The sequence below is a fragment of the Antechinus flavipes genome, chromosome 3 (genome assembly GCF_016432865.1).
Source record: "Antechinus flavipes isolate AdamAnt ecotype Samford, QLD, Australia chromosome 3, AdamAnt_v2, whole genome shotgun sequence".
Taxonomy (NCBI): Eukaryota; Metazoa; Chordata; class Mammalia; order Dasyuromorphia; family Dasyuridae; genus Antechinus; species Antechinus flavipes.
This window is the reverse complement of record NC_067400.1, coordinates 548,731,267-548,756,052: the sequence shown is the minus strand read 5'-3', so window position 1 is coordinate 548,756,052 and position 24,786 is coordinate 548,731,267. Positions and strand designations below refer to the sequence as shown.

Here is a 24,786-nt window from a genome sequence, read left to right as displayed (position 1 = left end):
ATAATCTCATCACAGTAGTTTGAAATCTCTTCCCAAGCTTTCCATATCATTCCTTCACCTAATCTCACAGCTGAAGAAATTGTTTCATCCTTTACTTAAAAAAAAAAAATGGAGGCCCATTTTACCCTTTTCGTTTCACATCACTCAGATGTTTTTCATCACTTTCTTCTTTTTCACTATTGTCTGCTCTCTTCATGTACACTTGACTCCTTTCCAAGTTGTATTCTCAGGTAGATTACCCCCTTTATCATTCTACCCCTTCAATAAGTTTTAATATCTCCTCTACTGAATCTTTCCCTGCTCCCTACAAACATACCCATGTTTTCCCCATAATGTTTCTAGGGTCAAATATATGTTTGGCACTCAAAGCCCTTCATAAACCAGTCCTCTCCAACTTTTCCAGTCTTCTGTTCCTCTCCTTGGATCCTAATTCTGCTACACTGACTTCTTGCTGTTCAAATCACTAGATATGAGGACAGATAGGTGACAGTGGATAATGGATAGAGCATTGGATAGAGATGGGGAGATCTTAATGCAAATATGACTTCAAATACTTATTAGCTGTGTGATCCTGGGCACAAACTCTGTTTGCTTCAGTTTTCTGGTCTATAAAATGGAGGAAATAATAGTACATGCTTGATGACCTCTAAGATCCTAGCCAAATCTCATGTGACCTGTTATTACTATGATATATTATAACAATGGATTTTCATGACAGTTTTGAATATACTAGAGACTCCTAATATTTTATTTATGCATTTTGCATTTAATTAATGTGATTTGCATATGCAAATAAATTCATATTTATTTATGCAATATACAATTTTTAGAGTTAAGAAATGCAGTGTACAGCTTTGGCAAATCACTTGTTACTGACCTTGGTTTCCTCATCTGTAAACAGAATGGGCAGGATTGGAGGGCAACCAAGGTCCCTTATAACTCCAAGCCGATGATCCTATAATGCTACTCTTCTTCTGAATCACATTGCATTTTTACTTCTTAAACTTCATCTCATTGATGGCTATCCATTTTTCTGTTTTATCCAGGTCAGGTTGAATAGTAATTCTACCCTCCAAGATAGTAATTTTCTAAGCCACACCTTTATAGAAAATGCAGAGCTAGCTTATTCCTGGTGAAGTATTGTTCCTAGAAAAAAACTAACAATGATTCTTTGATTCTCTTTTTCTCTGTTTAATTCTGGTATTTGTGTAAAGGAGAAAAGAATTAAATAGAGAAACCTAGTTCTTGCTCTCACTTTCGGGTTGTCAACATTATTACTCCTAGCCAATAATCCTACCCCAAGGGGTAAAAGTTGGCAATTGTTAACTTTCCCTGGGTTCAGTTACCCCTGGGAGATTTCTGGTACACAACACTATGAATGACAAATGATGAAACCATGAAAAAAAAGTTTGAGAAATACACTGATAATAATAATATGTTTTTATATAGACCACCAGAATGGGGAATGAAATACTTCTCAAAAGATGCTCTTTTTTATACATACTGGGAAACAAATTTAATAATAAAATTGTAATCTCAGCTATCAGCATTGTATATATAGAGAGTAAAATTTTGTGTAAAACATAAGAATTTCAATATCTTGCCAAAATTAATACTAAAATCTATCTTCATGAAACTCCTTTTTAAAAGTGTACTTTTTACCCATGATACAATCTTAAACTGACTCTCAAAAGACAGTTAACTTCCCTTCTCCTTTGTGCTTCTCTTATTAATATGAATAATTATAGTGTTTTTTAAAGTAGCTCAGAACTTAGCCCCAAAACTCAAAGACTCCTGTGTCCAAATCCTTTATTTTATAGGTGAAAAAATTAAAATGACTTGCCTAAGGTCACACAGGTAGTGAGAATCAAACATAAGAATATATCAACTTAGATACACTGGTCTCACAATCAGTACTGCTTCTTCTGTAACATCCTGTCTCTCAGAAATGCAAATGGAATTAATCCAGCCCTTGCATAAATTCTTCCTTCTTTTTCTGAATTAAATTCAGGCCTTAGCAAAAAAGAAAGAGAAAGGGAAAGGAAAAGGGAGAAAAAGAGGAAGAGGGAAAGGGAGAGGGAGAGAGGAATGAAGGAGGAAGGGAAGAAGGGAGGGAAGTAGAGTGAGTAAGAAAAAGAGAGAGAAAGAAGGACAAGGAGAAGGAGAAATAAGGAAATGGAGATGGAGAGAGAAGGAGAAATATAATATTTATGTATCATTTTTAGCTATGCCTTTTTAATATACAAGAAGCAGAAATCACTATAGCAAAATGGATTGATGTTAGTACAGGAATAAGGAAATAAATAAATAAATATTTATCTTCCCTCAAGGACTTTACATTTTGTCAGGGCAGATAACATATAAGTATCCACAAAATAAGTATCCAGAAGGTAATTTGGCTGGGGAAGGGAGCAGCAATAATAGCTAAGTAGACTAAGGCAGGCCTAATGGAGGAGATGGTATTAGAACTGAGTTTTGAAGAAAACTAATGATGGAAATTAAGGTCCAAAGACATAAAGGAATTCATTGTTATTCATTCGTTTACAACCATATCCAATTCTTTATTAACTATTTGGGGTTTTCTTGGCAAAAATACTGGACTGGTTTTCCATTTCTTTCTCCAGCTCACTTTACAGATGAGAAAATGGAGGCAAACTTCATTTCAGTAACTTGTCAAGAGTCACAAAGCTAGTGTCTGAGGCTAAATTTGAACTCATGAATCTGAGTCTTTCTGACTTCAGAGCCATTACCACCACCACCACTAGGGTGCCCATAAATAAATTCAAGGTCACATGAATATTCAGGAGAACTTTCAGATCTAATGATGGACAGAAGCAGCTACACCCAAAGAAAGAACACTGGGAAATGAATGTAAACTATTTGCATTTTTGTTTTTCTTCCCGGATTATTTTTATCTTCTGAATCCAATTCTCCCTGTGCAACAAGAGAACTATTCGGTTCTGCACACATATATTGTATCTAGGATATACTGCAAAATTTAACATATATAGGACTGCTTGCCATCTAGGGGAGGGGATAGAGGAAGGGAGGGGAAAAATCAGAACAGAAGTGAGGGCAAGGGATAATGTTATAAAAAAAATTACCCTGGCATGGGTTCTGTCAATAAAAAGTTATTATAAAATAAATTTTAAAAAAATTAATAAAAAAAAAAAGATTTAAAAAAAAAAGAACTTTCAGATTCTCTGACTCCAAATCCAGTGCTCTCTCCATTAGACTATTTTACCAAAAATATGTCCAGCTTTGAATTTGTATAGATAGAGTTACATTTATTTATTGATAAATACTTATCAATAAATAAATGTAACTCTATACATTCTTTCTTTTTATCTTTACAAAGGAGCATTGGGGCTTATTTTTCTATTCTTACAGGTAATAAAAACTGCACCACCATCTTGCATCTGTATACTAGGCAAATTTGGCATCTGCCAAGCAGGAACCAGAAGTTACCTTCATATATTTCTTTATTAGAACTGGCCTCATAGACCAAGGAAATTATTTAAACCAATTTTGCTTACATCAAGTTAAGAGGGAGAGCTTCTTGAGTACTTTTTTTTTTGGGGGGGGCGGGGTAAAGTACAATAAATAGCTTGAAGCTATTCTGACCAAATGAAGTCACTTAGCTTCTCTTTATCATTTAGTAAAGAGGTCATATTTATGTATATCATAAAATGATGTTTCAACTGATTTGAATTCAGTGACTATGTTGAATTAAAACTCCACTAAGTAAGCAATATGGCTTTTAAAGATTTATTAAAACTATCACTATGTTATTAACAAGTACATAAAGATTATTTTTCTTAACATAATGATATTCTGGAGAGTTTTTTAATGGCTTTTTTCCAAAATAATAAATGGAATCATTTTAGAGAAAGTTCCATAAATGTCTTATTACCAGGTAACATTATAAAAGCAAGTACAAAAAGACAAAGGTTAAACACTGTTGTTTCAAAACTGATTTGTGTTAATTTTCATTTTTATAAAGAAAAATAAGTCTACTATTTTTCATTTTGTCTTCAAGTGACTTGGCCAACTATCTCACTAGGACAGAATCTGAACTTGAATATATTGTTAGATAAATGGACATCTGATAACATTGATCAGTGGACATGAATAGGCGATAGGGAAACAACTCCTTATATAGATATAGTTTTAAACACTAAACTTGGTGTTTAAGTTCTGAAGAGTATCCAAATCCCTATGACTCAGTACAAAAATTTCAAAAGTAAATGAATGATTTAAGTTAGCTGTTTGATCTTACTAATTCCCCAGCTGCAAACTATGTGAAATGTTTTGTTAATGTCCCTAACTGTCCCATATTACAGTATTTTTAACTATTTTTAAGCCATTTTTAGAAACAAAGTTTATGCCTAAAGTAAAATGAAACTAGATTAAATGAAATACAGCAAAACAAAATAACTTCAAGGTTAAGTAAATTAAGAACATATATGGCCAAATTTACAACTTAGATAAACTTGTAGATAACAAATACTCTGGGGGGGAAAAAGATGGCCTTGGAGAAGGAAATGGCAAGCCATTTCAGTATCTTTGCCAAGAAGATTCCATGGAAAAAAAGAATCCATGGGGTCATAAGAGTTGGATGTAACTGAACAACAACAGTCCCCCCAGTTATAGAATTTTCCCCTTCTTTTTCAGTGTCAGCTAATCTTTAGTTCTAGTCACCATGTTACAGATAATTTCTCCCATCAGAAACTCTGTACAAGATGACTAGGATCCTTTAACAATGATATACAAGAAAGAGCATTGGATTAGGAGACAGAGTAACTGTGTTCAAGTTATAATACTGCTAAGTTCTATCTGAGTAACACTGAACAGTTTGAGATCCCTTTCATCATTTGTAATCTGGCATAATGCTTGTTTGTGACTTTTGATAAATACCTTGTAGAGGATCTACCAATGGAGTATTGACCTTCCTCTCATTTTTTCAAAAATTTTCAGATACATTGCAGAATTCGGGCTATCAATCTGTTGCCCCTAAACTACATGGCTAGCCAGACTTCTTCTGATCATCTATGTTCTGGAATGTCCTTTATATCAGTCCTAAATATATCATGAATCATTACCATCAGTAATAGGTGATAGTATTGTCCTTTGAAGTATCTATAATTGTGATTCTTCTGAAATCGTGATAGCTCATGATTTGCAGTGGCATAATCACCATTGATGGTCAACAGAGTACAATTTTAGTTCATTTGAAACATTGTACAATCATAAGAATTTGATTCAGTTCCATCTCCTCCTATTTGATTTTGGGTCCAGTTTACTAGCCATCTATATTTACTGTGCATCAGGCATGATGGTAAGCATTGTTGATCCAAGATATATGTACCTATATGTGTCCTTCCAATTGTAGGTGATAGTCTGGATAGTAGGCATTCTTTATTCACTTTGTTTTTCTTTGGGGAATCTCCAGTGATAAATTTGAAGTTCAGGCACTAGATGATAAGATTGTGGAGAGCAGTTGGTACCAAATGTTGGGATTTGGTCATGTGAAGAGTTCACAATGGCCACTCTCTTAACAAAAGTTACATTTATTTAAGAGAAGTGATTACAGATGAAATGAAAAGATATAATAGATACCAGGATTGGTAAATAGGAAATCGATTTGGTAGAACAATAGGGTTACCAAGGAAAGGAATTTGGAAGAATCCATCAAAGAAACATGCCGTGAGGTGGAAGTACTTCATTGATTATTAGCACCCTAAAAGAGTTAGTTATTTGTAAGAAGGAGAAAGACACCATGAGGCATGGGGGAAGAATGAGGAGAAAGACATCAGAAGACAGAATACCATCATGGCAGGCTCAACCCAAAAGGGATTCGGCAAAGATGGCATGAGTCATGGACAGATTAATGGTGGAAAACTAACCTTAGGGTTTAGCATAACTTGAATTTCTGACTGGACATAGCAAGATGAGACTATTCATGACCTTCACAGAAGGTAGGGCTAGAAGACTGAATTGATTCCCAACAGTGTCCTTCCCTGCTTGTCTCTAGGAATAATTTTATCAGTACTTCAGGTACTTCCTTAGTCAACCCTATCTCATTACTCAAAAACTCATCACTGAGATTCTTTTTTTGAGTGATCATGACTTAGTCAATTTGGTTTAGTCATTTTCATCTTTTGTGATCCTGTTCAGGGCTTGTCATGATCTGCACTATCTTACCCACTCTTGGGGGAAAAAGTATTCTTGTTAATACCAACTTCTGTACTTTTTCCTTTCTTGACCTCAGACCACATTTTCTAGAATAGTTTCCATTATCTTTCTTTTTTGATAGAATCAGAGTGATGCAGAAGAAAGGGAACTAGACAGAATCAGAAGATATCTGGGTTCAAATTCTGCCATAGATACTACTATGTTCTATAATACACTGGTATACTGTATGATAGAATGTAACTCCTTGAGAGCAGGGATTGTCCCATTTTTCCCTTTTAGTAACCATAACACAGAAGCTATTTAATATATGGTTTTTGCTTGATTTATTGCTTACTTATGAGCATAAGCAATCTTAGTATAATGGCCATCATGCATATAATATTAAAGCTTGTTTCCTAATATGCAAAATGGAGGGGGATACAATTTAACTTAGAGGAATATTTTGAGCAAAACATCGTACAAACATTCAAGTACTATATGTGTGAATTATCATTACCCACTTTTATTTTGAAAAGAAGGCAACAACTAATTTATTAAGCATTTATTGTGCCAAGCCTTGTATTAAGTACTGGGGATATGAATACAAACAAAAAAGAAACACTTTCATTGCTCTTAATGAACTTGCATTTTAATTGGAGGACACAACACATTAAAGGAAGATGAAAAGAAGGAGAACAGGGCAAAGGTAGTGATTGTGGATCATGTGTCAAAGTCCCCAAGATGAATGGTCTGGAAGAAATTCACCAATGGGAAGGTGAACCAGCATGGCACAAGGATGTTTCAAGATGAGATGGTAATTTATGCTTAGATGCAAAGTCCAGAAAGTCAGAAGCAGAATCTAGAGGGGAAAGTTCTGAATATCAAATTATGTAATGATTTAATTTTAAAGATAACATTATCTCCATAGGGTTTCTTCCACTTCAGCCAATGCAATAGATATTGAAGTATAAACTTCAGTTATCTTCATTGTGATCTGTTTATTTCTGCTTATTTTCAACACCAGGAAGCAACTTGATCCCTTGCCCAGAAAATAATGCTTCTTGTTGACTTTGGGCAAATGATGAAACCAACCTGTTATTTCTTTTATTTGCCTTTGTGTGGAGAATGTATGATCAAGGCTTCCATTTAGCTTCAACATCTTTATGGGGTTTTTTTTGGTTTTATTTATAGTGATAATATCAATGTGGATGTGGTTCAGATCTTCTAAAGGCCAACCAAGAATGAAATAATGTATGTTGAAAAGCCTAATAATTATGTGGTTATTGGCACTGTCTGCTTTCCCTTCCACCAGGGATTCATTGTTTTCCTCTAAACACACACAGTGAAATAAGTACTAAATTAGTTATGTTGTTTAGATTCATTTGATGTATTATGGGGGTATTGAAAAATAAAAAATAATTTATTAGGTAAATTTAATTAAAAATATATATATATATAAGAAAGGGCAATGACAACAAAAAAAATCTATAAACTTACTTCTGTCCTTATAGTAAGACAGAATTGCCCAAAAATTGGAAAGAGATATCACAATATTTCTTTTGCCTTCTCAAATATAAAGCTGATGAACTAGAGAATTTTCTTTTACACTTAAGGAATTCTTTGGACAACCCCTACTAGAATCACTTAATTAGGAAGCATTTTTTATTATTTCATTGTATGCTTTTCTATGCTTTATAGTACCTTCTATGTTGTTCATCCTCAGTATTGAATAACCTCAACATATCAGTTCTATAAGGCGGTAATGTCTTTAATGTCTTTTGTTTACAAGAAATAGAGTAAATGTGGAAGGAAAGTAAGGGTCATTCCAACACATTATTCACTATGTTCAAGAGAATGAATGAGTGCATCTGAAAATATGTGTCTTAGTGTGCTTGAGAATTTAAGGCATAGCTAAAAAATGACTTGCCCCCCTCTATCTTTTGGCAGAGTTGATGTTTCATAGTCTTTGTTCAATTTGTCTGCTGTCTCCACAAGTCACTAGATGAAGTAAAATATGAATAACTGGGAACTTTTCTTAGTAAGGGTCTTAGCATAGACAACAGGAGGAACAGAAGGATCTATTCCCCTGCCCATTTAAAGAAGTCCATTGATAATTCAAACAATTAATAAACATGTGTTAAGTCCCTGCTATGTACCAGGTACTGTGCTAAGTGCTGGGGTTATGAACACAAGTGAAATACAATCCATAAAGCTTTCCTCAAGAAACTTTCAATCTAATAGGGGAGACAATATGAAAACAAAAACAAAACAAGCTATATAAAGAGTAATTAGAGGACAGAACAGTGGTACTAAGGATTAAATTCAGGTGGTTTTTAAGAAGGAAATCTGTCTCAATTACAGCTACATTGACATTGTTTCTTTTTTGAGTTGATTTTTCTGTTTCATGTCTAAGTCATAAAGGTTTAATTTTAATGACGTCCCTGGCAACAAATATTACAGAATTTAATTAACTATTATATTTAGTAAGCATTTTATGTAAATTATTTTTTAGTTATTTTTCACAATAGTCTGGAAAAGTTGATAGATTGAAGCAATAACCTCTTTAATTTGTAGAACAATTTCACTTTTTCTTGTTTAATTTTATCTACTCAGCATATGTGGGAAGGAGGATAGGAATTATACTTGTTTGTTTGGACTAGAAAAAAGATATACTGATATTTTCCATTTCCCAGACCAAGCATTCCTTTCCTGATAGTACTAATTATCAGTTTTCTCTGCCTCCTAGATTTATTTTCTGCTTCCTTATCTTTTTAACTGTTGCATCCCTCAATAGAATGTAAGTTCCTTAAGGACAGAAGCAGGTTGTCATTTTTGTCTTTGCTCTTCTCTTGTGTATCACAATACTTTGCCCATAACAGGCACATTAGAAATACTTAGGGAATAAATGAATAAATGTTAAATAGCTTTCTCAAAGTCTAGAGATGAAGGTAAAGCTAAAACTCAGTTTTCTTCATCCCAAATTTAGTATTTCTAATAAACCAGACTGCCTTTTCCCTCAATTTGCTCCATTTTACACATGAGGTTGGTGAACTATATATAAGGCAAGCTCTGAAATTTTTTAAAGTAAAACTTGTGATAAATTTAATTTGCATAGAAAAATATCAATCTGAATTGACCATAACACATGAATTAATCACTTTTCCTGTAGTAACAAAAGATTATTTAAAGGACTATTACTAAATTGCTGTAATGATATATGCCTATTAATATATTTTCTCAAATTACTTTTATGGATTTCAGCAAGTGGTTGAAAATACTAATTGACTAGGAATCAAACAGCTTAATAAATGATCTTTCTCTTTAATATGGATTTGTTTATTTGGTGATTCTATAACTTACATCTCATGAAAAGTAGACAAATTATTGTAGAGGTGGCAATTAAAGTTGCCCAACAATCCATTGGTTTCCAGCTCAGTAACTGATGTATTTGTTCCTGTTTAACTTCATCTCATTTGGGGGAAACAATTTTTTTAAGCTTTAAGTTTTCCTTTAATATTATTCTGATTATACTAGTTATTGATAATGTCACTTAGCCTAGTATCATAAACAATTAATATTTAGTTTTCTGAGCTGTCATTTTCCATGTGTTGATCAACTTCCATGGCCAAATTTATTTTAATAATGAAGGCCTATAAGAATTTGATTTGGAAGCATTGTTTCATTAAAATGTGTCAGCTAGAGCAGTGATGTAAACTCAGTGGTTTTAGGTTATTACTTCTTCATTTAAACTATTTAATTTCTTCTTTAGCAGCCTTGCAAACAAACCAAAGAAATGAAAGTCAATCTGAGTGATTGAAATACAGCAGGGTATATAGTGAAGAATAGCTACTTCTTCATATTGAAAATAAAACTTTTTCAAATCATATATTCTCATTTCTTCCACCCCTTCAACAAAATGTTTCAGCAAAAGCATTTGCATTTTAGCAGGTAAAACAGTGGTCTGGGAATAAGAAGATCTGAGTATTCATCCTGAATTAACCTCTTGCTTTCTATGTAGCCTGGGGCAAACAACTTGAATTTTTGGTTTTCTCACAAAATGAAGATAATAACTAGCCTGTCTTACCTCACAGGACAGCTGTGAAGCCTAAAAGAGACCACATATAAGGAAAATTTTTGAAACTTTAAAAAGATTCATAAATAAGTTCATTAATTAATAGGTTTGTTCTACAATATGGAGAAATTTTCTAAGTAAGGTTTTTGTTGTTTTTTTTTTTACTGCCATGTAGATTGTCAAAATGGCTTGCCAGTTTAAACTCAGTATTACTTAACTCAAACTTAGATACACAATTGTAACTCCCCCAAGTTGATATTTCTTTACCTCAAATTCCATCTTGTTTAATACCCCCTTTCTATAAAGCAGGGTTTTTTAGTCATTTGTGTGTGTGTCATGAACCCTTTTGGCAGTCTAGAAAAGCTTATAGATATTTTCTCAGAAAAATGCTTTTTAGGTAAAAAAGTGAAACATTAATATAACATAAGAAATCAATTATATTGAAAAAAAGATGTATTTTTCCTATCCAATTTTCCTCTAAAATCTAGAGGCTAGTGTGCCCCACATCAAGAATCCCTATTGTAAAGCAGCTAACTTACATGTGCTTTATAGAAATCCCCTATTTCCACAGGAATGCCTACATTATAGGTTGTAGAATTTAGAGAATCAATCAGTCAGACAACAAGCATTTAATAAACATTTACAATCTGCCAGGCATTACTCTAATTGCTAAGGATACAAATATAAGCAGAAAGAAAAATCTCACACTTAGAGAGCTTACATTCTAATATGGGAAGATAAGACATTAAAAAAAAACAACTAAAAAGAATTGGGGTAGGGAAGAAGATACCTGACTGGCCATGATGGAAAAGTCCAGCCTGGATACCATCCTTAAATGAAAGTTCTAGGAAGGGCTATCCAATCAAAGGGAGCTGAGCAATAGAGATACTTTTGAAGTAATGCTCTGGAGAATATACTCTTTTCATTTATATAGACCTAGTGGAGAAGGAAATGGCAAACTATTCCAATATTTTTGCCCCCCAAAAAAACCCAAATGTGGTCATGAAGAGTCTGACATGACTGACAACATAGACTTCCAACAGCTGTAGGAAACTGCAAGGGTTAGTAACCTAGTTATTTATCAGATATATATTATGTACATGTTCATGTATATTGAAGTGATGAATAAATGAATGAAAATAATTTATTAAAGACTCTACTAAACATAAGAATCTAGCTAGAAAAAATAAGACAATATCTATTTTCATGAAGCATTCAGGGAGGAGGAAATATATTAAGAGGATAGAGCTTCAGTAAGTCAAAAGGAAGACAAGACATATGGGGTAGCATCTGGGCCAAGGACATCCCATATAAATGACTGGAATAGTTCTAACAGTACACTTGACCATACTGGCTTGACTGCTGCCCAATTCAATTCAACTGCCTTGTGCCTAATAGTGAAAAGCATTGTAGTAGGTACTGAGCTGGCGAAAAAAAAAAAATTAACCTGTCATCATTTCTGTGCCTACAATCATTCAACTTGTATTTCTTAAGTGCCTATTGTGTATCAGGCATTGTGTTAACATCTGTAAAAAAGTCAAAAATATGATCTTATAATAACTCACATTCTAGTTGGGAGAAACAATTTGCAAATAATAATATGCAAACAAGATATAGACACCATAAAGTAGAGCTAATTTCAGACAGAAGACATTGAGATTAAAGAGAAATGTAAAAAAGACTTCTTCCAGAAAGTATGTCTTTAGCTGAAATTTGAAGGAAGCCAGAGAATCTAGAAGGTGGAGATAAGGAGTGAAAGATTTTTTAAACATAGGAGACAGCCAGTAAAAATGCTTGGGGTTAGGAGATCGTTAAGATCCTGGACTTGGAAAAGATTACTTTTGTTTGGGGAGTGAAGAGAGGTAAGAGTTTAAACTCTAAATTGGACAGTTCCTCCTGGGTAGCTATTGACCATTGAAAGCAGGGTTTCTGTATATTTGGAAGTAATCCCATTACAAGCAGGCTGTGCCTAGCAACATAGAAGGTAGATTTTGATTGCTTACACAAGAAAATTCTACAAACAGAGAACCATCTTGGGCTGAGAAAGTGGTGCTTTTGGAATTTTATTAAGAAAAAATTGCAAAAAAAAAAGTAAAGAAAGAAAAAAGGAAGGAAAGAAAGAAGAAAAGAAGGGAGGGAGAAAGGGAGAAAAGAAAGGAGGAAGGAAAGGAAGGAAAAAAATAAAAGAAAATGAAACATTGTAATTATAATCACCAAGCTTGACTCCAGAAAAGAGTTGGGATAATATCCCTCTTACTCTTCTTTGCAAAGAGAGGAGACCACAGTTAAGGAATATTACTTACACTGTCATATGGAGTTTAAATGTTGGTTAGGTTTCTGAACTACTTTACTTCTGTCTTTAAAAAACAAACAAAAATAATTTGTCATAAGAGTTGGTTTGCAGCAAGGTGGGAGGGCACATGTACACAAATATACAAATATAGACACATGTACATATGTTTTAAAATAGAAATGTTATAAAAGATAGCAAAAAATAAGATTTTTTAAAAAAACATAGATTGAACTGGAGTATTATTTAGCAAGGCCATTTGGACCTGTAGCACTGAGCCTTGCCTGAAATAGCAATGTTCTGTGGGGAGGAGGTAGGGATTATGGAATCAAAAGTCAAAGTCTTGATTGTGGAATCCAAAGTGTGAATCCTGGTTCTGTTTGTAAGGTGTGTAACCTGAAACAAATCCCTTCATTTCTACGAATTCCATGTTCTCACTCTGTAAAATGAGGATTTGGACTAGAATTAGATGATCTCTAAGTTCTGTGTCCATAATAGTATACGTACATCTCATAATGGCACTATAAATAAAAAAGATGATCTCTCTCTCTCTCTCTCTCTCTCTCTCTCTTCTCTCTCTCTCTCTCTCTCTTTATCTCTATCTCTGTTTCACTTTGTCTGTCTTTTCTTGTTCTCTCTCTCTGCTGTGTGTGTCTCTCTCCTTTCCTCTCTCCCTCTATCGCTCTATCTCTGTCACACACACATGCACACAATACCTTTAGAATAATCAGTAATCTAAACTATGCTTTTAACACTTCAGGGAAATAGTATAAGATCCAGATAAATGCCTCGGTTACCAATGTTCCTTGAGACGTAGGCCACTTTGGAAGCATCCCATGCAAGGTTACAGTCAGAAAATATTTCCTTCCTTGTTTCATTGTCTACAATGTGGCCCAGAAATTTTTTAATGGAGTGGGCAGCTGGGAGCAGAGATTGTTCCAAATAGTGGAACTGTTAGCTTTGGATAGTTGTGAACTCAGATTTCAGACTAAAAATACTTTGCTGTATATGAAAACAGTCCTAATAACAGGTCTTTAAGGGAGCCTGAATTGATTGCTATAGAACAAAAATGCAGTAAAAATATTGCAACTTTAGTGATTCCTCTCACCAATGCTATTAAATAAGAGGGGGATAAAAGCTCTTTCTATGAAGTAAATTAGCCTATTCCTGGACTTTAGCTTTTTTGTTTGTTTGTTTGTATTGCTTTTTTTTTATGGTATATTGTTTAGGTGCAATATTGTTTTTTCTTGTGTTTGAGTACAATTATGAATAGAATTATGTCATCCTTTTTAGGTTCTGAATCTAGTGCAGTCCTATGTCACACTGCGAGTTCCGCTCTATGTTTCCTATGTTTTCCATTCCCCTGTTGGTGTGGGAGGATGGCAACATTTTGACCTGAAGTCTGAGCTTCGACTAACTTTTGTGTATGATACTGCCATCTTGTGGAATGATGGAATTGGCAGTCCACCAGAAGCAGAGCTCCAAGGTAGGTTCTGGGATTTCAAGAGCTTTAAATAATTTCTATTAAATATTTATAAATATAAATTTGTTTCTTTAATATTAATAAATATACATATGAAACAGCATACCTTTGACAGTCTGTTAAAGTTATTGGAAACTTTCTCAGAATCATGTTATTTGATAATTGAAGGTAAAACTCAGTTTCTATTAGAAATTACTGAAAATAGATACTTTTTTAATCACATAATTTTACAGACCCTCTGGAATTTATTTTAGGACTCCTGAGGTCTATGGACCTGTGATCTAGAGGTATATAATCTGAGGATCCCCTCCCAGTTTTATGTTCCTGCAAGATTGGAAACATTTCAATATATCTAATTACTCTTTTAAAATAGCATCATTTTTCATGAAAAAACACTTGATTTTACTCCCATAATTTAAATATATAGAAAGCTGTATCATTTAAAACTCAGAAATATTACGATATATAAATCTTATAAAAGAAAAGAGAAAACATTCTGCCAAACAAAATAGCTTGCATATTGCAAAATAGCCTTATAAATCAGTCAAAGCAACATAAAAGCCAATTTTAGTTCTTGAAAAGGAAGAGATACTTTTAGTAACAGATATATCATCAGAAAAATTGCATAGGCTTTTATTTATGAAAATGTGTGTGCAATAGAAACATGCTAATCTGTCATTGGGAGATGATTGTGAGAAGTATAGTGAAAAGTGTCAGCGTAGGACCATACTACTTTTCACTTTTCCTAGGCAATCATTTTTATATAAAAAACATGTTAAGGTTTGCAAAGAGTTTTCTATTTATTATCTCATGACCTTAGATTCATCCCCATTCCATAGTCATGATTCAAAATTCAGAAATATGCAGTTAATTAGTTCCATTAATCACAACGTGGTAGTATTTACTTTCAGAATTATGGTGTTATCCTAGTTATACATTGTGGCACAATGCCCATAATAATCTTTAAAAAAAAAAGAATAAAGAAAAAAAGAATGGACAGGATATTTCAAGTGTGAACTCATCATCTTAAGTGGATTATAGTTTTGTTAAGAGTTGTGTCAAATGGTGTGATATTATTGAAAAATTACCCAGAGATCATCTTCAAACTTTTTTTTTCTTTTGCTTAAAAAAACACAGAGCACATATTTTAAGTGACTCCTCATGGTAGTATTTTTTTATGCTTCTAGTCTCCAGCATAAGGACATCACCATCCTTCTTGTACCTAGGAGCCAACTTGTGTCAGACATCTAGATTTCCTGGTTTGCTTTCTGCAAGCTTGTGAATTTTAGTAGAATCTGAAGAATGCAGGTATCTTTAAAACCATGACCCACAAAACTCATTAATTCTGACAAATTTGTCATGGTTTTTAGCTGCTAACTTCATTTCTTTAGGCTAAAGCTTAGAGAAGACTTTCACAAGGCGTAAGACTCCTGGTCATTCTGCTTGGCTTGCAGAGTTTGCAATGACTTAATCTACTTTTACCAATCTTATTTCCTTTCATCTCTAGAAATCTTTTACCACAGGGATAGAGAGAAAGCCAACTTCTGCTTAAACCTAGGTCTGTAGAATTCTGCTCTGATCTCTCTGTTGAAAGCACCAGGAAAATTTAACAATATAAAATAATTTTTAAAATCCTTGAACTATTGTTCTTAAAAATACCTGCACTTGGATCTCTTATTCCTGTTTGTTTTTCAATACTTTTTGGTTTCTTTTCTTGTAGGTTCCCTTTATCCAACCAGCATGCGCATCAGTGAGGAAGGACGTTTGGTGGTAAACTTCAAGACAGAAGCTCGATTTCATGGTTTATTTGTGTTGTCCCATCCTGGTAACAGCTTGTTTTCATGTTCCTATAATCTTACCAATAAGACAGGCATAAGTTTCTTCTGCTTTCAAAATTTTCAGTGCATTTGACCATTGACAGAAATTTTACTTTTAACATGCAACATATAATCAGTTTTCTATTTTTTTTAAAAAAGCTTGAATGTTGTTTTTAAACATTTTAAAAGTGGGAAGTACTTTCAATAACAATGGCTATGTTAAATAGTTTTGCTTATTTTTTTTTATGGAAAAGTGAGGAGACCTATAATTGGGGAATAAATGATTGATATACCAAAGGAAAAATGTGTTATAAAAATATAGAATTGTGAGAGAAAAAACTGGAATTTCAGTTTCTTCCTCAAGATGAAAAACTGACTTTTGTAACAGTATTTTATGGATATTATCTAAAGTATTTTACTTACAGTGGTATTCTATGAAATGCCTGTCCTAAATGCTTGGCTAATTTTAACAGTCAATAATATTCTCAAAATTGAAAAAAGTCCTCATTTAAAGAAATATTTTATTAAGATCTTTTTCTAATTTAACTCCTCATTTAATTATACCAATACCCATCATTTCAAAGTCCATATGTCATTCCAAAATGTGCATATGTCCCCCAAGAATATAAGAACATCATCCACATTCTTTGTGTAGTCTTCCCTCTTCCTGAATGTGTGTTCTGACAATAGAGAGAATGAAATGGCCATTCAGAGAATGAGGTTTTTCATAATATCTTCAAAGAAATCAAACTGAAAAAAATAAAGAAACAATCAATATAATTTTATTTTCTTAGCATCGACTATCTATTGAAAAATAGGGACTTTCTGACATAATTTACTAAGTTAAAATGTTTCAAAGTTTAAAATGCTTTAAAGCCTCATACGAAACTTTAAAAATAGATTCTGTACTTAAATTAGAATTGCCCAGCTGTGTTGACTGTAACTAGTTATATTAAGTTCAGCCCATAACATCTGTGCAGTAGAATAGTGAATAGACTCTAACTCACTAGAAAAGAGACCTTAAGTAGTGCAAGTATTTCAATGAACCATGTCATAATTATAAGGGGCTTTAGTAAGCTTCTTGTCCAAAACCCTCATTTTACAGTAAAGAATTTGAAGCCCAGATGGGTGAAAAAATCCAAGATTACACACATTGGCAGTGCCAGAATTCAAACTATATCTTCTGGCTTCAAACCTACTGGACTACTATATCACATTGTCTCTTGAGTGTATGGTACAATGTAGTGAAACAATCACAAAGAAACAAAATGATTTGCTATCTAGTCCAGGTACTGCAACAAGCAACCAGTTTTAACTTATACAAGTTAATTTCTTTGATTTCATTTCCTCCTTTTCCTGTCTACTACACAGAGATGTGTGCAATAAAAGAGATAATGTATATAAAGATGTATTTTTTAAAATAAATTACTTTAAAATGCAAAGTATTATAAACACCATTATTATTGATGTTATTATTGTTGTTGCCTTTATAGCATCTTCCACAAGCTCTGTGATCATCTCAGCTGATCATCCTGGCCTGACTTTTTCTCTCCGCCTTATAAGGAGTGAACCAGCATATAACCAACCAGTCCAGCAATGGAGCTTTGTTTCTGACTTTTCGGTAATTGATAAAGAATCTACCTTTATTTCCTTTCATTGGTGGCTGGAAATCAGGAAGTTTTAATTAGATGTCCATAGACTTTTTAAAACATTTTTTACAAATGCATTTCAATATAATTCTTTCCTTTTGCAATATTATGTATTTTATTTTATATACTTAAATTGTTATTCTGTGAATAAAATTGGCTTCACCAGCCTACCAACAGGATTCATGATAGTAAAAAGGTTGAAAACCCTTCCCTTAATCTTAACTCAACTTTTTAGTTGAAGGGCCATATTTTCTCTTTTTCCTTTCCAGGTCAGGGACTATTCAGGAACTTATACTGTGAAACTTATACCATGTACAACCTCTCCACATCAGGAATACAGCTTACCAGTGATTTGTAACCCTAGAGAGCCAATCACATTTGACCTGGACATCCGATTTCAGCAGGTAACTCTTAGAGAATTATTTCTTTGTTGTGTTGATTTATTGGCAGACTTTCATAATTGTGAGAAGTTACCTTTAACCAATGTCATCCATATTAAGTATCCAACATTAAAAAAAGAATTATGGGATTATTTTTCAAATGAAAAGGGTATTCATAGTTGAAATTATATCTATTTGTATTCACTTTAACTATAGTTAAATTAAATACCTTCTAAACATTATACAATGGTAAAAACTTTATTCACTTTAAAAGATTCTGAGATTTTGTATTATTGAATATGCAGCAATTCCTATTATAGACAAAGTGTTGATGTATTCAGTATTATATTCCAATAAATAAATTAAGTATAGAATTTAGAGGAGCATACGGATGAGTTCACACAAGCTCACAAGCCAAAGCCTGAAAAAAGGACCTAAAAATTAGCTCATGAACAAGTTAGAATTATAATAAAAATTGAAATACATGTAAACTCTATAAAACGTTCACTCTTTCCCCCAAAATCTTCCAAACAATTCTATCAGTTTTTAGCATGCTACCATTTTTCCAGTCATCCAGTACTATAATCTTTACCTTCAACTCTTTACTCTCACTTAACGTTTCCAATCAATTGCCAAATCTTCCTTAACATATATTTCCCCTTTTCTTCACTCATGCATGCACAAACTTAGTTCAGACCATCACCATCTCTCACCTGAACTACTGCAATAACCTGCTACTGCTATAGTCTCCCAACTGGTTTCCTTATTGTACCTCTCATACTTCAGCTGATTTTACACTCAGCTTTCAAAGCAATTTTTCTGAAGCAAAAATCTGGCAATCTTTCCTCTTACCCCCTATTTAAGAAGCTTCAGTATCTCCTTCTCACCTAAAAGATAAAAAAAAAACTACTCGTTGGACATGTAATGCTTTTCACTATCTGTCCCCTTCCTACCTTTCCAGTCTTATTATACTTTTTTTCCCCTTTATAGGTGCTACAATCTATCCTTATAGTTTCTCAAATAAGTCTCATCTCCATGCTTTGAAATGGCAGTTTCCAGTGCTCTACCCCTTAAACTTTTTTCTCTCACTCTGGTTTCCCTTAAGATTCAGCTCAAATCCTATTTCTGCAGGAGATGCTACTTCGTCCTCCCAGCTGCTAATACCTTCCCTATATCAGATTACATATCTGTAATATAGTCTGTATGTATCTTTTATTACTAGATATATATATATGTGTGTATATATATATATGTATATATATATATATATATATACATATATATGTACCTATATACATATTTATATATCTGTTCTCTATTCTATTTGAATATAAATTTCTCAAGAAATGGGATTGTTTTTGTTTTATTTTTAACTCTTTTGTACCTTTAAAACTTAGCACAGTGCCTCTCGCATCCTGAGCATTTAATAAAGGCTTGTTGTCTCCTTTTGACTGAGATGCTAATATAAAGGATCTATTGAGGATCACTAGTGGGTACTTTATAATATTTAAAGTTGGGAAAAACCCTTAGAAGTCATCTAGTTTCATTTCATTTTGCAGATGAGAAAAACAAAGGCTTTGAGATATTATGGGACTTACTTAATACCACATATTAGCAAAATTGGAACTTGAACTTGAAGCAAAACTGGAAATAATGGCATTTCTGACTCAGAATTCAGTATCTCTCCAATTCTTCATGCTGTTCCTTCTGCTTAAACTGCAGGTTACACTAGGAGCAAATCTTTAAGATAAGCCAAGTTCACTGAAGAAAGAAGTAATATCTAACGGACTTTGTGTCTCCTGAATTAGAATCAGTAGAATTCTCTTGATAGAAAACAAAACAAGGGGGATAACTCCCTAAGGGATACTTTTATGTCTCTATTGCATATTTTTCTTGATGTTTAAGGAGAATTTAAATTCTTACACTTTGATACTGGCCCAAGCTATGTTACATTGTTCTGCATAAAACAGATTTGGAGGTTGATAAGGTTCAATGAGTAATATCGAATGTTGGCTAACTAATCTAACTACATACATTCCATAAGACAAACTAGTGGAAAAGAGCTTAACTGGTAGGATTTTTGCTTTTTTCCTTCCCTATAGACAGTTTGATCCACCATTTTAGTGCTTTTCTGAATCTTACACATAAGAAGTAAGTGACAAGTTAGTATAGTAGTATGGGGCTCATAGTTTTGAAGACCTCAGTTCAAATTCCACGAATGTCATTTAACTTCTTTGAACTCTAAGAAACAGCCCATTAAGACTCACTTACTAAGCAGTGAATCCTGTTTATTTTCCTAAGTGAAAGAACAAATTGAACAAAACTTTTCTCAGGTTTCTCCTTTAATATCTCCTAAGCCATGCTCTGTGATTCTTCAGGTAAAAGTAGTTCCTTGGATTTTGTCAAGTCCCCAAAACAATACATAAGGTGGTTGTTATATACTGACCCAAAGGAACCACACTTGTGTTTCCAACCCATCTACCTAGTGGGAAATTAATTTAAGTGGTACCAACTCTGTTTCAAAGCACCATGGCCCATTACAGATGGCATGTGGTCAGTATCAATTTTCTCCACCAACAAAATCATATTTTTATATTGATCTAATAGGTCTCATAAGGGCAAACAAAATCACAGCTCCTGGCATAGTATCAATATAGTATATCAATAGCAAAATGACTGAGAGTAGATTACAATGAGATTATCCAAAGCATAAAGACAATAGTAAAAGCTGCTTTTTCTTGGCAAGCAAAGGAGAAAACAACAGTGTTTTATTTTGACATCTTCACTTTGTTTTTAGGTCAGTGACCCTGTGGCAGCAGAGTTTAGCCTGAACACACAAATGTTTCTCCTATCCAAGAAGAGTCTCTGGCTATCTGATGGATCAATGGGATTTGGGCAGGAGAGTGATGTTGCTTTTACAGAAGGTATGTTTATATGTGAAAGAGGTCTAATTTAGTTGCTAATCAAGTATATAAAATTGTTACTTTTAAAATTATTTCCATATAGAATAAACCAACTCTCTTTGGAGGAATTTTTTTAATGATTTTAAAAATTTATTTTCATATGAGCTTTTGAGCTGAATTTTTGCTATAGGATAATTGCTAGATTTGAGGAAAGTGTCCTTACCTGAATGATTTTTAATATATACATATTATGTAAATACATTTTTATTTTAATTTTCATAAGAATTACAGGGATTCAATGTATATATATATATGTATATATATGTGTGTGTGCGTGTGTGTGTATATATATATATATATACATATATATATATACACACACACGCACACACACATAAGAGAAGAAAGTGTGAAACATGAATTTGTAAGATGAAACAAAAACCCTAGAATATTAAAAAAGATTATATTTGTGATTATGACTTCTACTTTTTAACAATTATTAAACTCATTCTAAAATTTATATATGTATATATATAATATATATTTCCTTTAACATGGTAATATACACATTAATCTTGTTTTCATAATCTTTTTTCCATATCCAGGTATTTAGAATCCTAAATCAGTTATTTTACCTCAGTGTCATAAATGATGGCAACCTATTCCACTAATGTACTTTTTCTATTTTTTCATCCGTTATCAGATAGTTTTATTAATTCTGCTATGGAGGACAATTGCAATAAAGAACACTTCCATCCTCTGTTATTTTTCTTTTTCATAATCCCTTTAATATTTTGTTTTTGCTTTTATTATGACTTTGCCACATGAGAAATATGGTGTAGAGGACAGAGAGCTTGTCTTGGAATCTAGTCATGTGGCCATGTGATCCTGAGCAAATCACTTAATCTTTCAGGCTTCCAGATTACTCTCTAGGACTGTGAGTTGCAAAAGAGACAAAATGTAGTGGGAGAGAGAATTCTTCACCTGGAACTCTTTATATAGCTCTGTTATATATAACAGAATAAAGTGTGTGGGTATCTAGAGAGATATCTATGTGATTTGTATTTTAATCTTTATAACATTAAATACACAGATTAAAATAAGAAGTATTTATTGAATATATGTAATTATTTTTACTTGTATAAATTTACTTTTTCTTATTTGTACAAAAATTGTTTTGTAGTTGACTTTATGTGTCTAGCATACATCATGACACTATAGTCGAGAAAAGAAAGTACTGAACTTAGAGTTCGGAATTTCTGAGTTCTCTTTCCAAATTTGAGACTGTGATACCTTACAAGTCATGTTTTAATGACCTATCTTAGTTTCCTAGAACTAACTTTAATAAATCTTTAGTTATATTTATGTATATGTCTTGATAACTTAATTCCCAAATACATCAAATAATTTGTTATTATTTTAGATATTATTTCTCTGTAGAGTTGAATTATCTTTTGAAACACTTATTGTGGGATTTAGCTAAAACATTTTATTTTCATTTTTATGTCATCTTAAACTGGCAGGTACTTCAGAAATTGTTTTAGGTTTTGTTTCCATGCTATTTTTTAAAATGAAATAAATATAATTGATCATTAAAAGACCTTTTATTTTTAAAATATTCACTTGTAAAGGGTGTTATTCTATTCTGTTTAGAGTTTTTTAATGTAAAATAAGTTAAATTATAATAGGATGCTTCAAATATCAAATGCTAAACCAAGCTGTGAGGGCTACATTTAATCAAACCTTAATCACATTGAAAAAGCTACATTGACTTGCTGGGATGGACATGAAACAGAGCAGGTTTTCCTAGAAAAGTCTTGAAATAAACTAGACCATTAGACAACCATCAAGGGGCCTTGTAATACACCTAGAATCAAGTCAGAGACTGTTTTGTGCCCAAAAATGTGACCCCTTTACCATCTCTTTCACAAAAGCTAAATAAGGATAGTACATCCCAGGGCTTCTTAATTTTTTTTTTCTACTCATAACACCTTTTCATCTGAGAAATTATCTAAAGCAAACATTTACTGATAACAAATCATAATTTCATGATTCTCACATTCACTTATGTGACCCCATATGAGATAATAACCTACAATATAAGAAGCCTTGGTATAGTCTACTTCTTCTTTCAGGTGACATCATTTATGGTCGAGTAATGGTGGATCCTGTGCAGAACCTGGGTGATTCTTTCTACTGTAGCATTGAGAAAGTGTTTCTATGTACTGGAGCTGATGGATATGTACCTAAATATAGTCCAAGTAATGCTGAATATGGATGCTTAGCAGACTCTCCCTCTCTCCTGTATAGATTTAAAATTGTGGTAAGTATCCATAATTTAAGGCACTGACTTTCTCTGTTTTATTAATACAGTCTAGTCTTCTTGAACTCAGTCACATGGAAGAAAATTTGTCTTGCTTCTAATTTACAAAAAGGAGGGAGAAGAGAGGAGGAGGAGGAGGAAGAAGTGGGGAGAAAGAAGAAGGAAGGAAGGAAGGAAGGAAGGAAGGAAGGAAGGAAGGAAGGAAGGAAGGAAGGAAGGAAGGAAGGAAGGAAGGAAGGAAGGAAGGAAGGAGGAAGGAAGGAAGGAAGGAAGGAAGGAAGAAGGAAGGAAGGAGGAAGGAAGGAAGAAGGAAGGAAGGAAAGAGAGGGAGGGAGGAAAGAAGAAAGAAAGGAAAGAGGGAGGAAGGAGGGAGTGAGGGAAAGAGAGAGGGAGTTTTATTAATACAGAGAAAGAAGGAAGGAAAGAAAGAAGGAAGGAAGGAAAGAAGGAAGGAAAGAAAGAAGAAGGAAGGAAGGAAAAAAAGAAAGAAAGAGAAAGAAGGAAGGAAGGAAGGAAGGAAGGAAGGAAGAAGGAAGGAAGGAAGGAAGGAAGGAAGGAAGGAAGGAAGGAAGAAGGAAGGAAGGAAGGAAGGAAGGAAGGAAGGAAGGAAGGAAGGAAGGAAGGAAGAAGGAAGGAAGGAAGAAGGAAGGAAGGAAGGAAGGAAGGAAGGAAGGAAGGAGGAAGGAAAGAAGGAAGGAGGGAGGGAGGAAGGAAGGAAGGAAGGAAGGAAGGAAGGAAGGAAGGAAGGAAGGGAGGGAGGGAGGAAGGAAGGAAGGAAGGAAGGAAAGAGAGGGAGGGAGGAAAGAAGAAAGAAAGGAAAGAGGGAGGAAGGAGGGAGTGAGGGAAAGAGAGAGGGAGTTTTATTAATACAGAGAAAGAAGGAAGGAAGGAAAGAAGGAAGGAAGGAAAAAAAGAAAGAAAGAAAGAAAGAAAGAAAGAAAGAAAGAAAGAAAAAAGAAAGAAAGAAAGAAAGAAGAAGGAAGAAAGAAAGAAAGAAAGAAAGAAAAAAGAAAGAAAGAAAGAAAGAAAGAAAGAAAGAAAAAAGAAAGAAAGAAAGAAAGAAAGAAAGAAAGAAAAAAGAAAGAAGAAGGAAGGAAGGAAGGAAGGAAGAAGGAAGGAAGGAAGGAAGGAAGGAAGGAAGGAAGAAAATAGAAAGGGAGGGAGGAAGGGGGAGAGGGAGAGACAGAGAGACAGGGAGAGGGAGAAGAAGAGGGAAAGGGAGAAGAAGGAGGATAGGGTGAAGAAGAGGGAGAGGCAGAGGGAGACAGAGGAAGAGAAGGAAGGAGGAAGGAAGGAAGTTGTACTCTTGGCTTACAAAGTGTAATGTTATCTTCAGTAGCCAATTATTTCCTTTATCATTTAGGACAAAGCTCAACCTGAGACCCAAGCCACTAGTTTTGGAAATGTCCTGTTCAATGCCAAACTTGCTGCAGATGATCCTGAAGCAGTTCTCTTGGTTAAGCAGCCTGGATCTGATGGATTTAAAGTTGACTCCACGCCACTATTTCAAGTAAGTAAATAAGTTACTCTTTGAGATCTGAGGATTCTGGGCAAATCATTCAACTTTGCAATGTCACAGGCAGCTCTCTAAAACTCTATGTTGAAGAGAACATAACAACCTGTATTGGCAGAGGAAGATTCCTCACCTAGGAATTCCCTCTTCAATGAAATTACAGGTCCGGCTTTTACTCCTAT

The 24,786-nt window shown here is 33.6% G+C and overlaps 1 protein-coding gene across 1 annotated transcript in view; it reads left to right on the top strand.

The window, feature by feature from the left end:
• FREM2 (FRAS1 related extracellular matrix 2) overlaps window positions 1-24,786 on the top strand; it is a 220,003-nt gene that overhangs the window by 193,175 nt on the left and 2,042 nt on the right. The window contains exons 17-23 of the mRNA XM_051990726.1: window positions 13,830-14,022; window positions 15,740-15,844; window positions 17,330-17,457; window positions 17,755-17,889; window positions 20,663-20,789; window positions 22,904-23,091; window positions 24,455-24,601. Coding sequence (XP_051846686.1) covers window positions 13,830-14,022; window positions 15,740-15,844; window positions 17,330-17,457; window positions 17,755-17,889; window positions 20,663-20,789; window positions 22,904-23,091; window positions 24,455-24,601 — 1,023 coding nt within the window. The remainder of the gene's footprint in view (window positions 1-13,829; window positions 14,023-15,739; window positions 15,845-17,329; window positions 17,458-17,754; window positions 17,890-20,662; window positions 20,790-22,903; window positions 23,092-24,454; window positions 24,602-24,786) is intronic.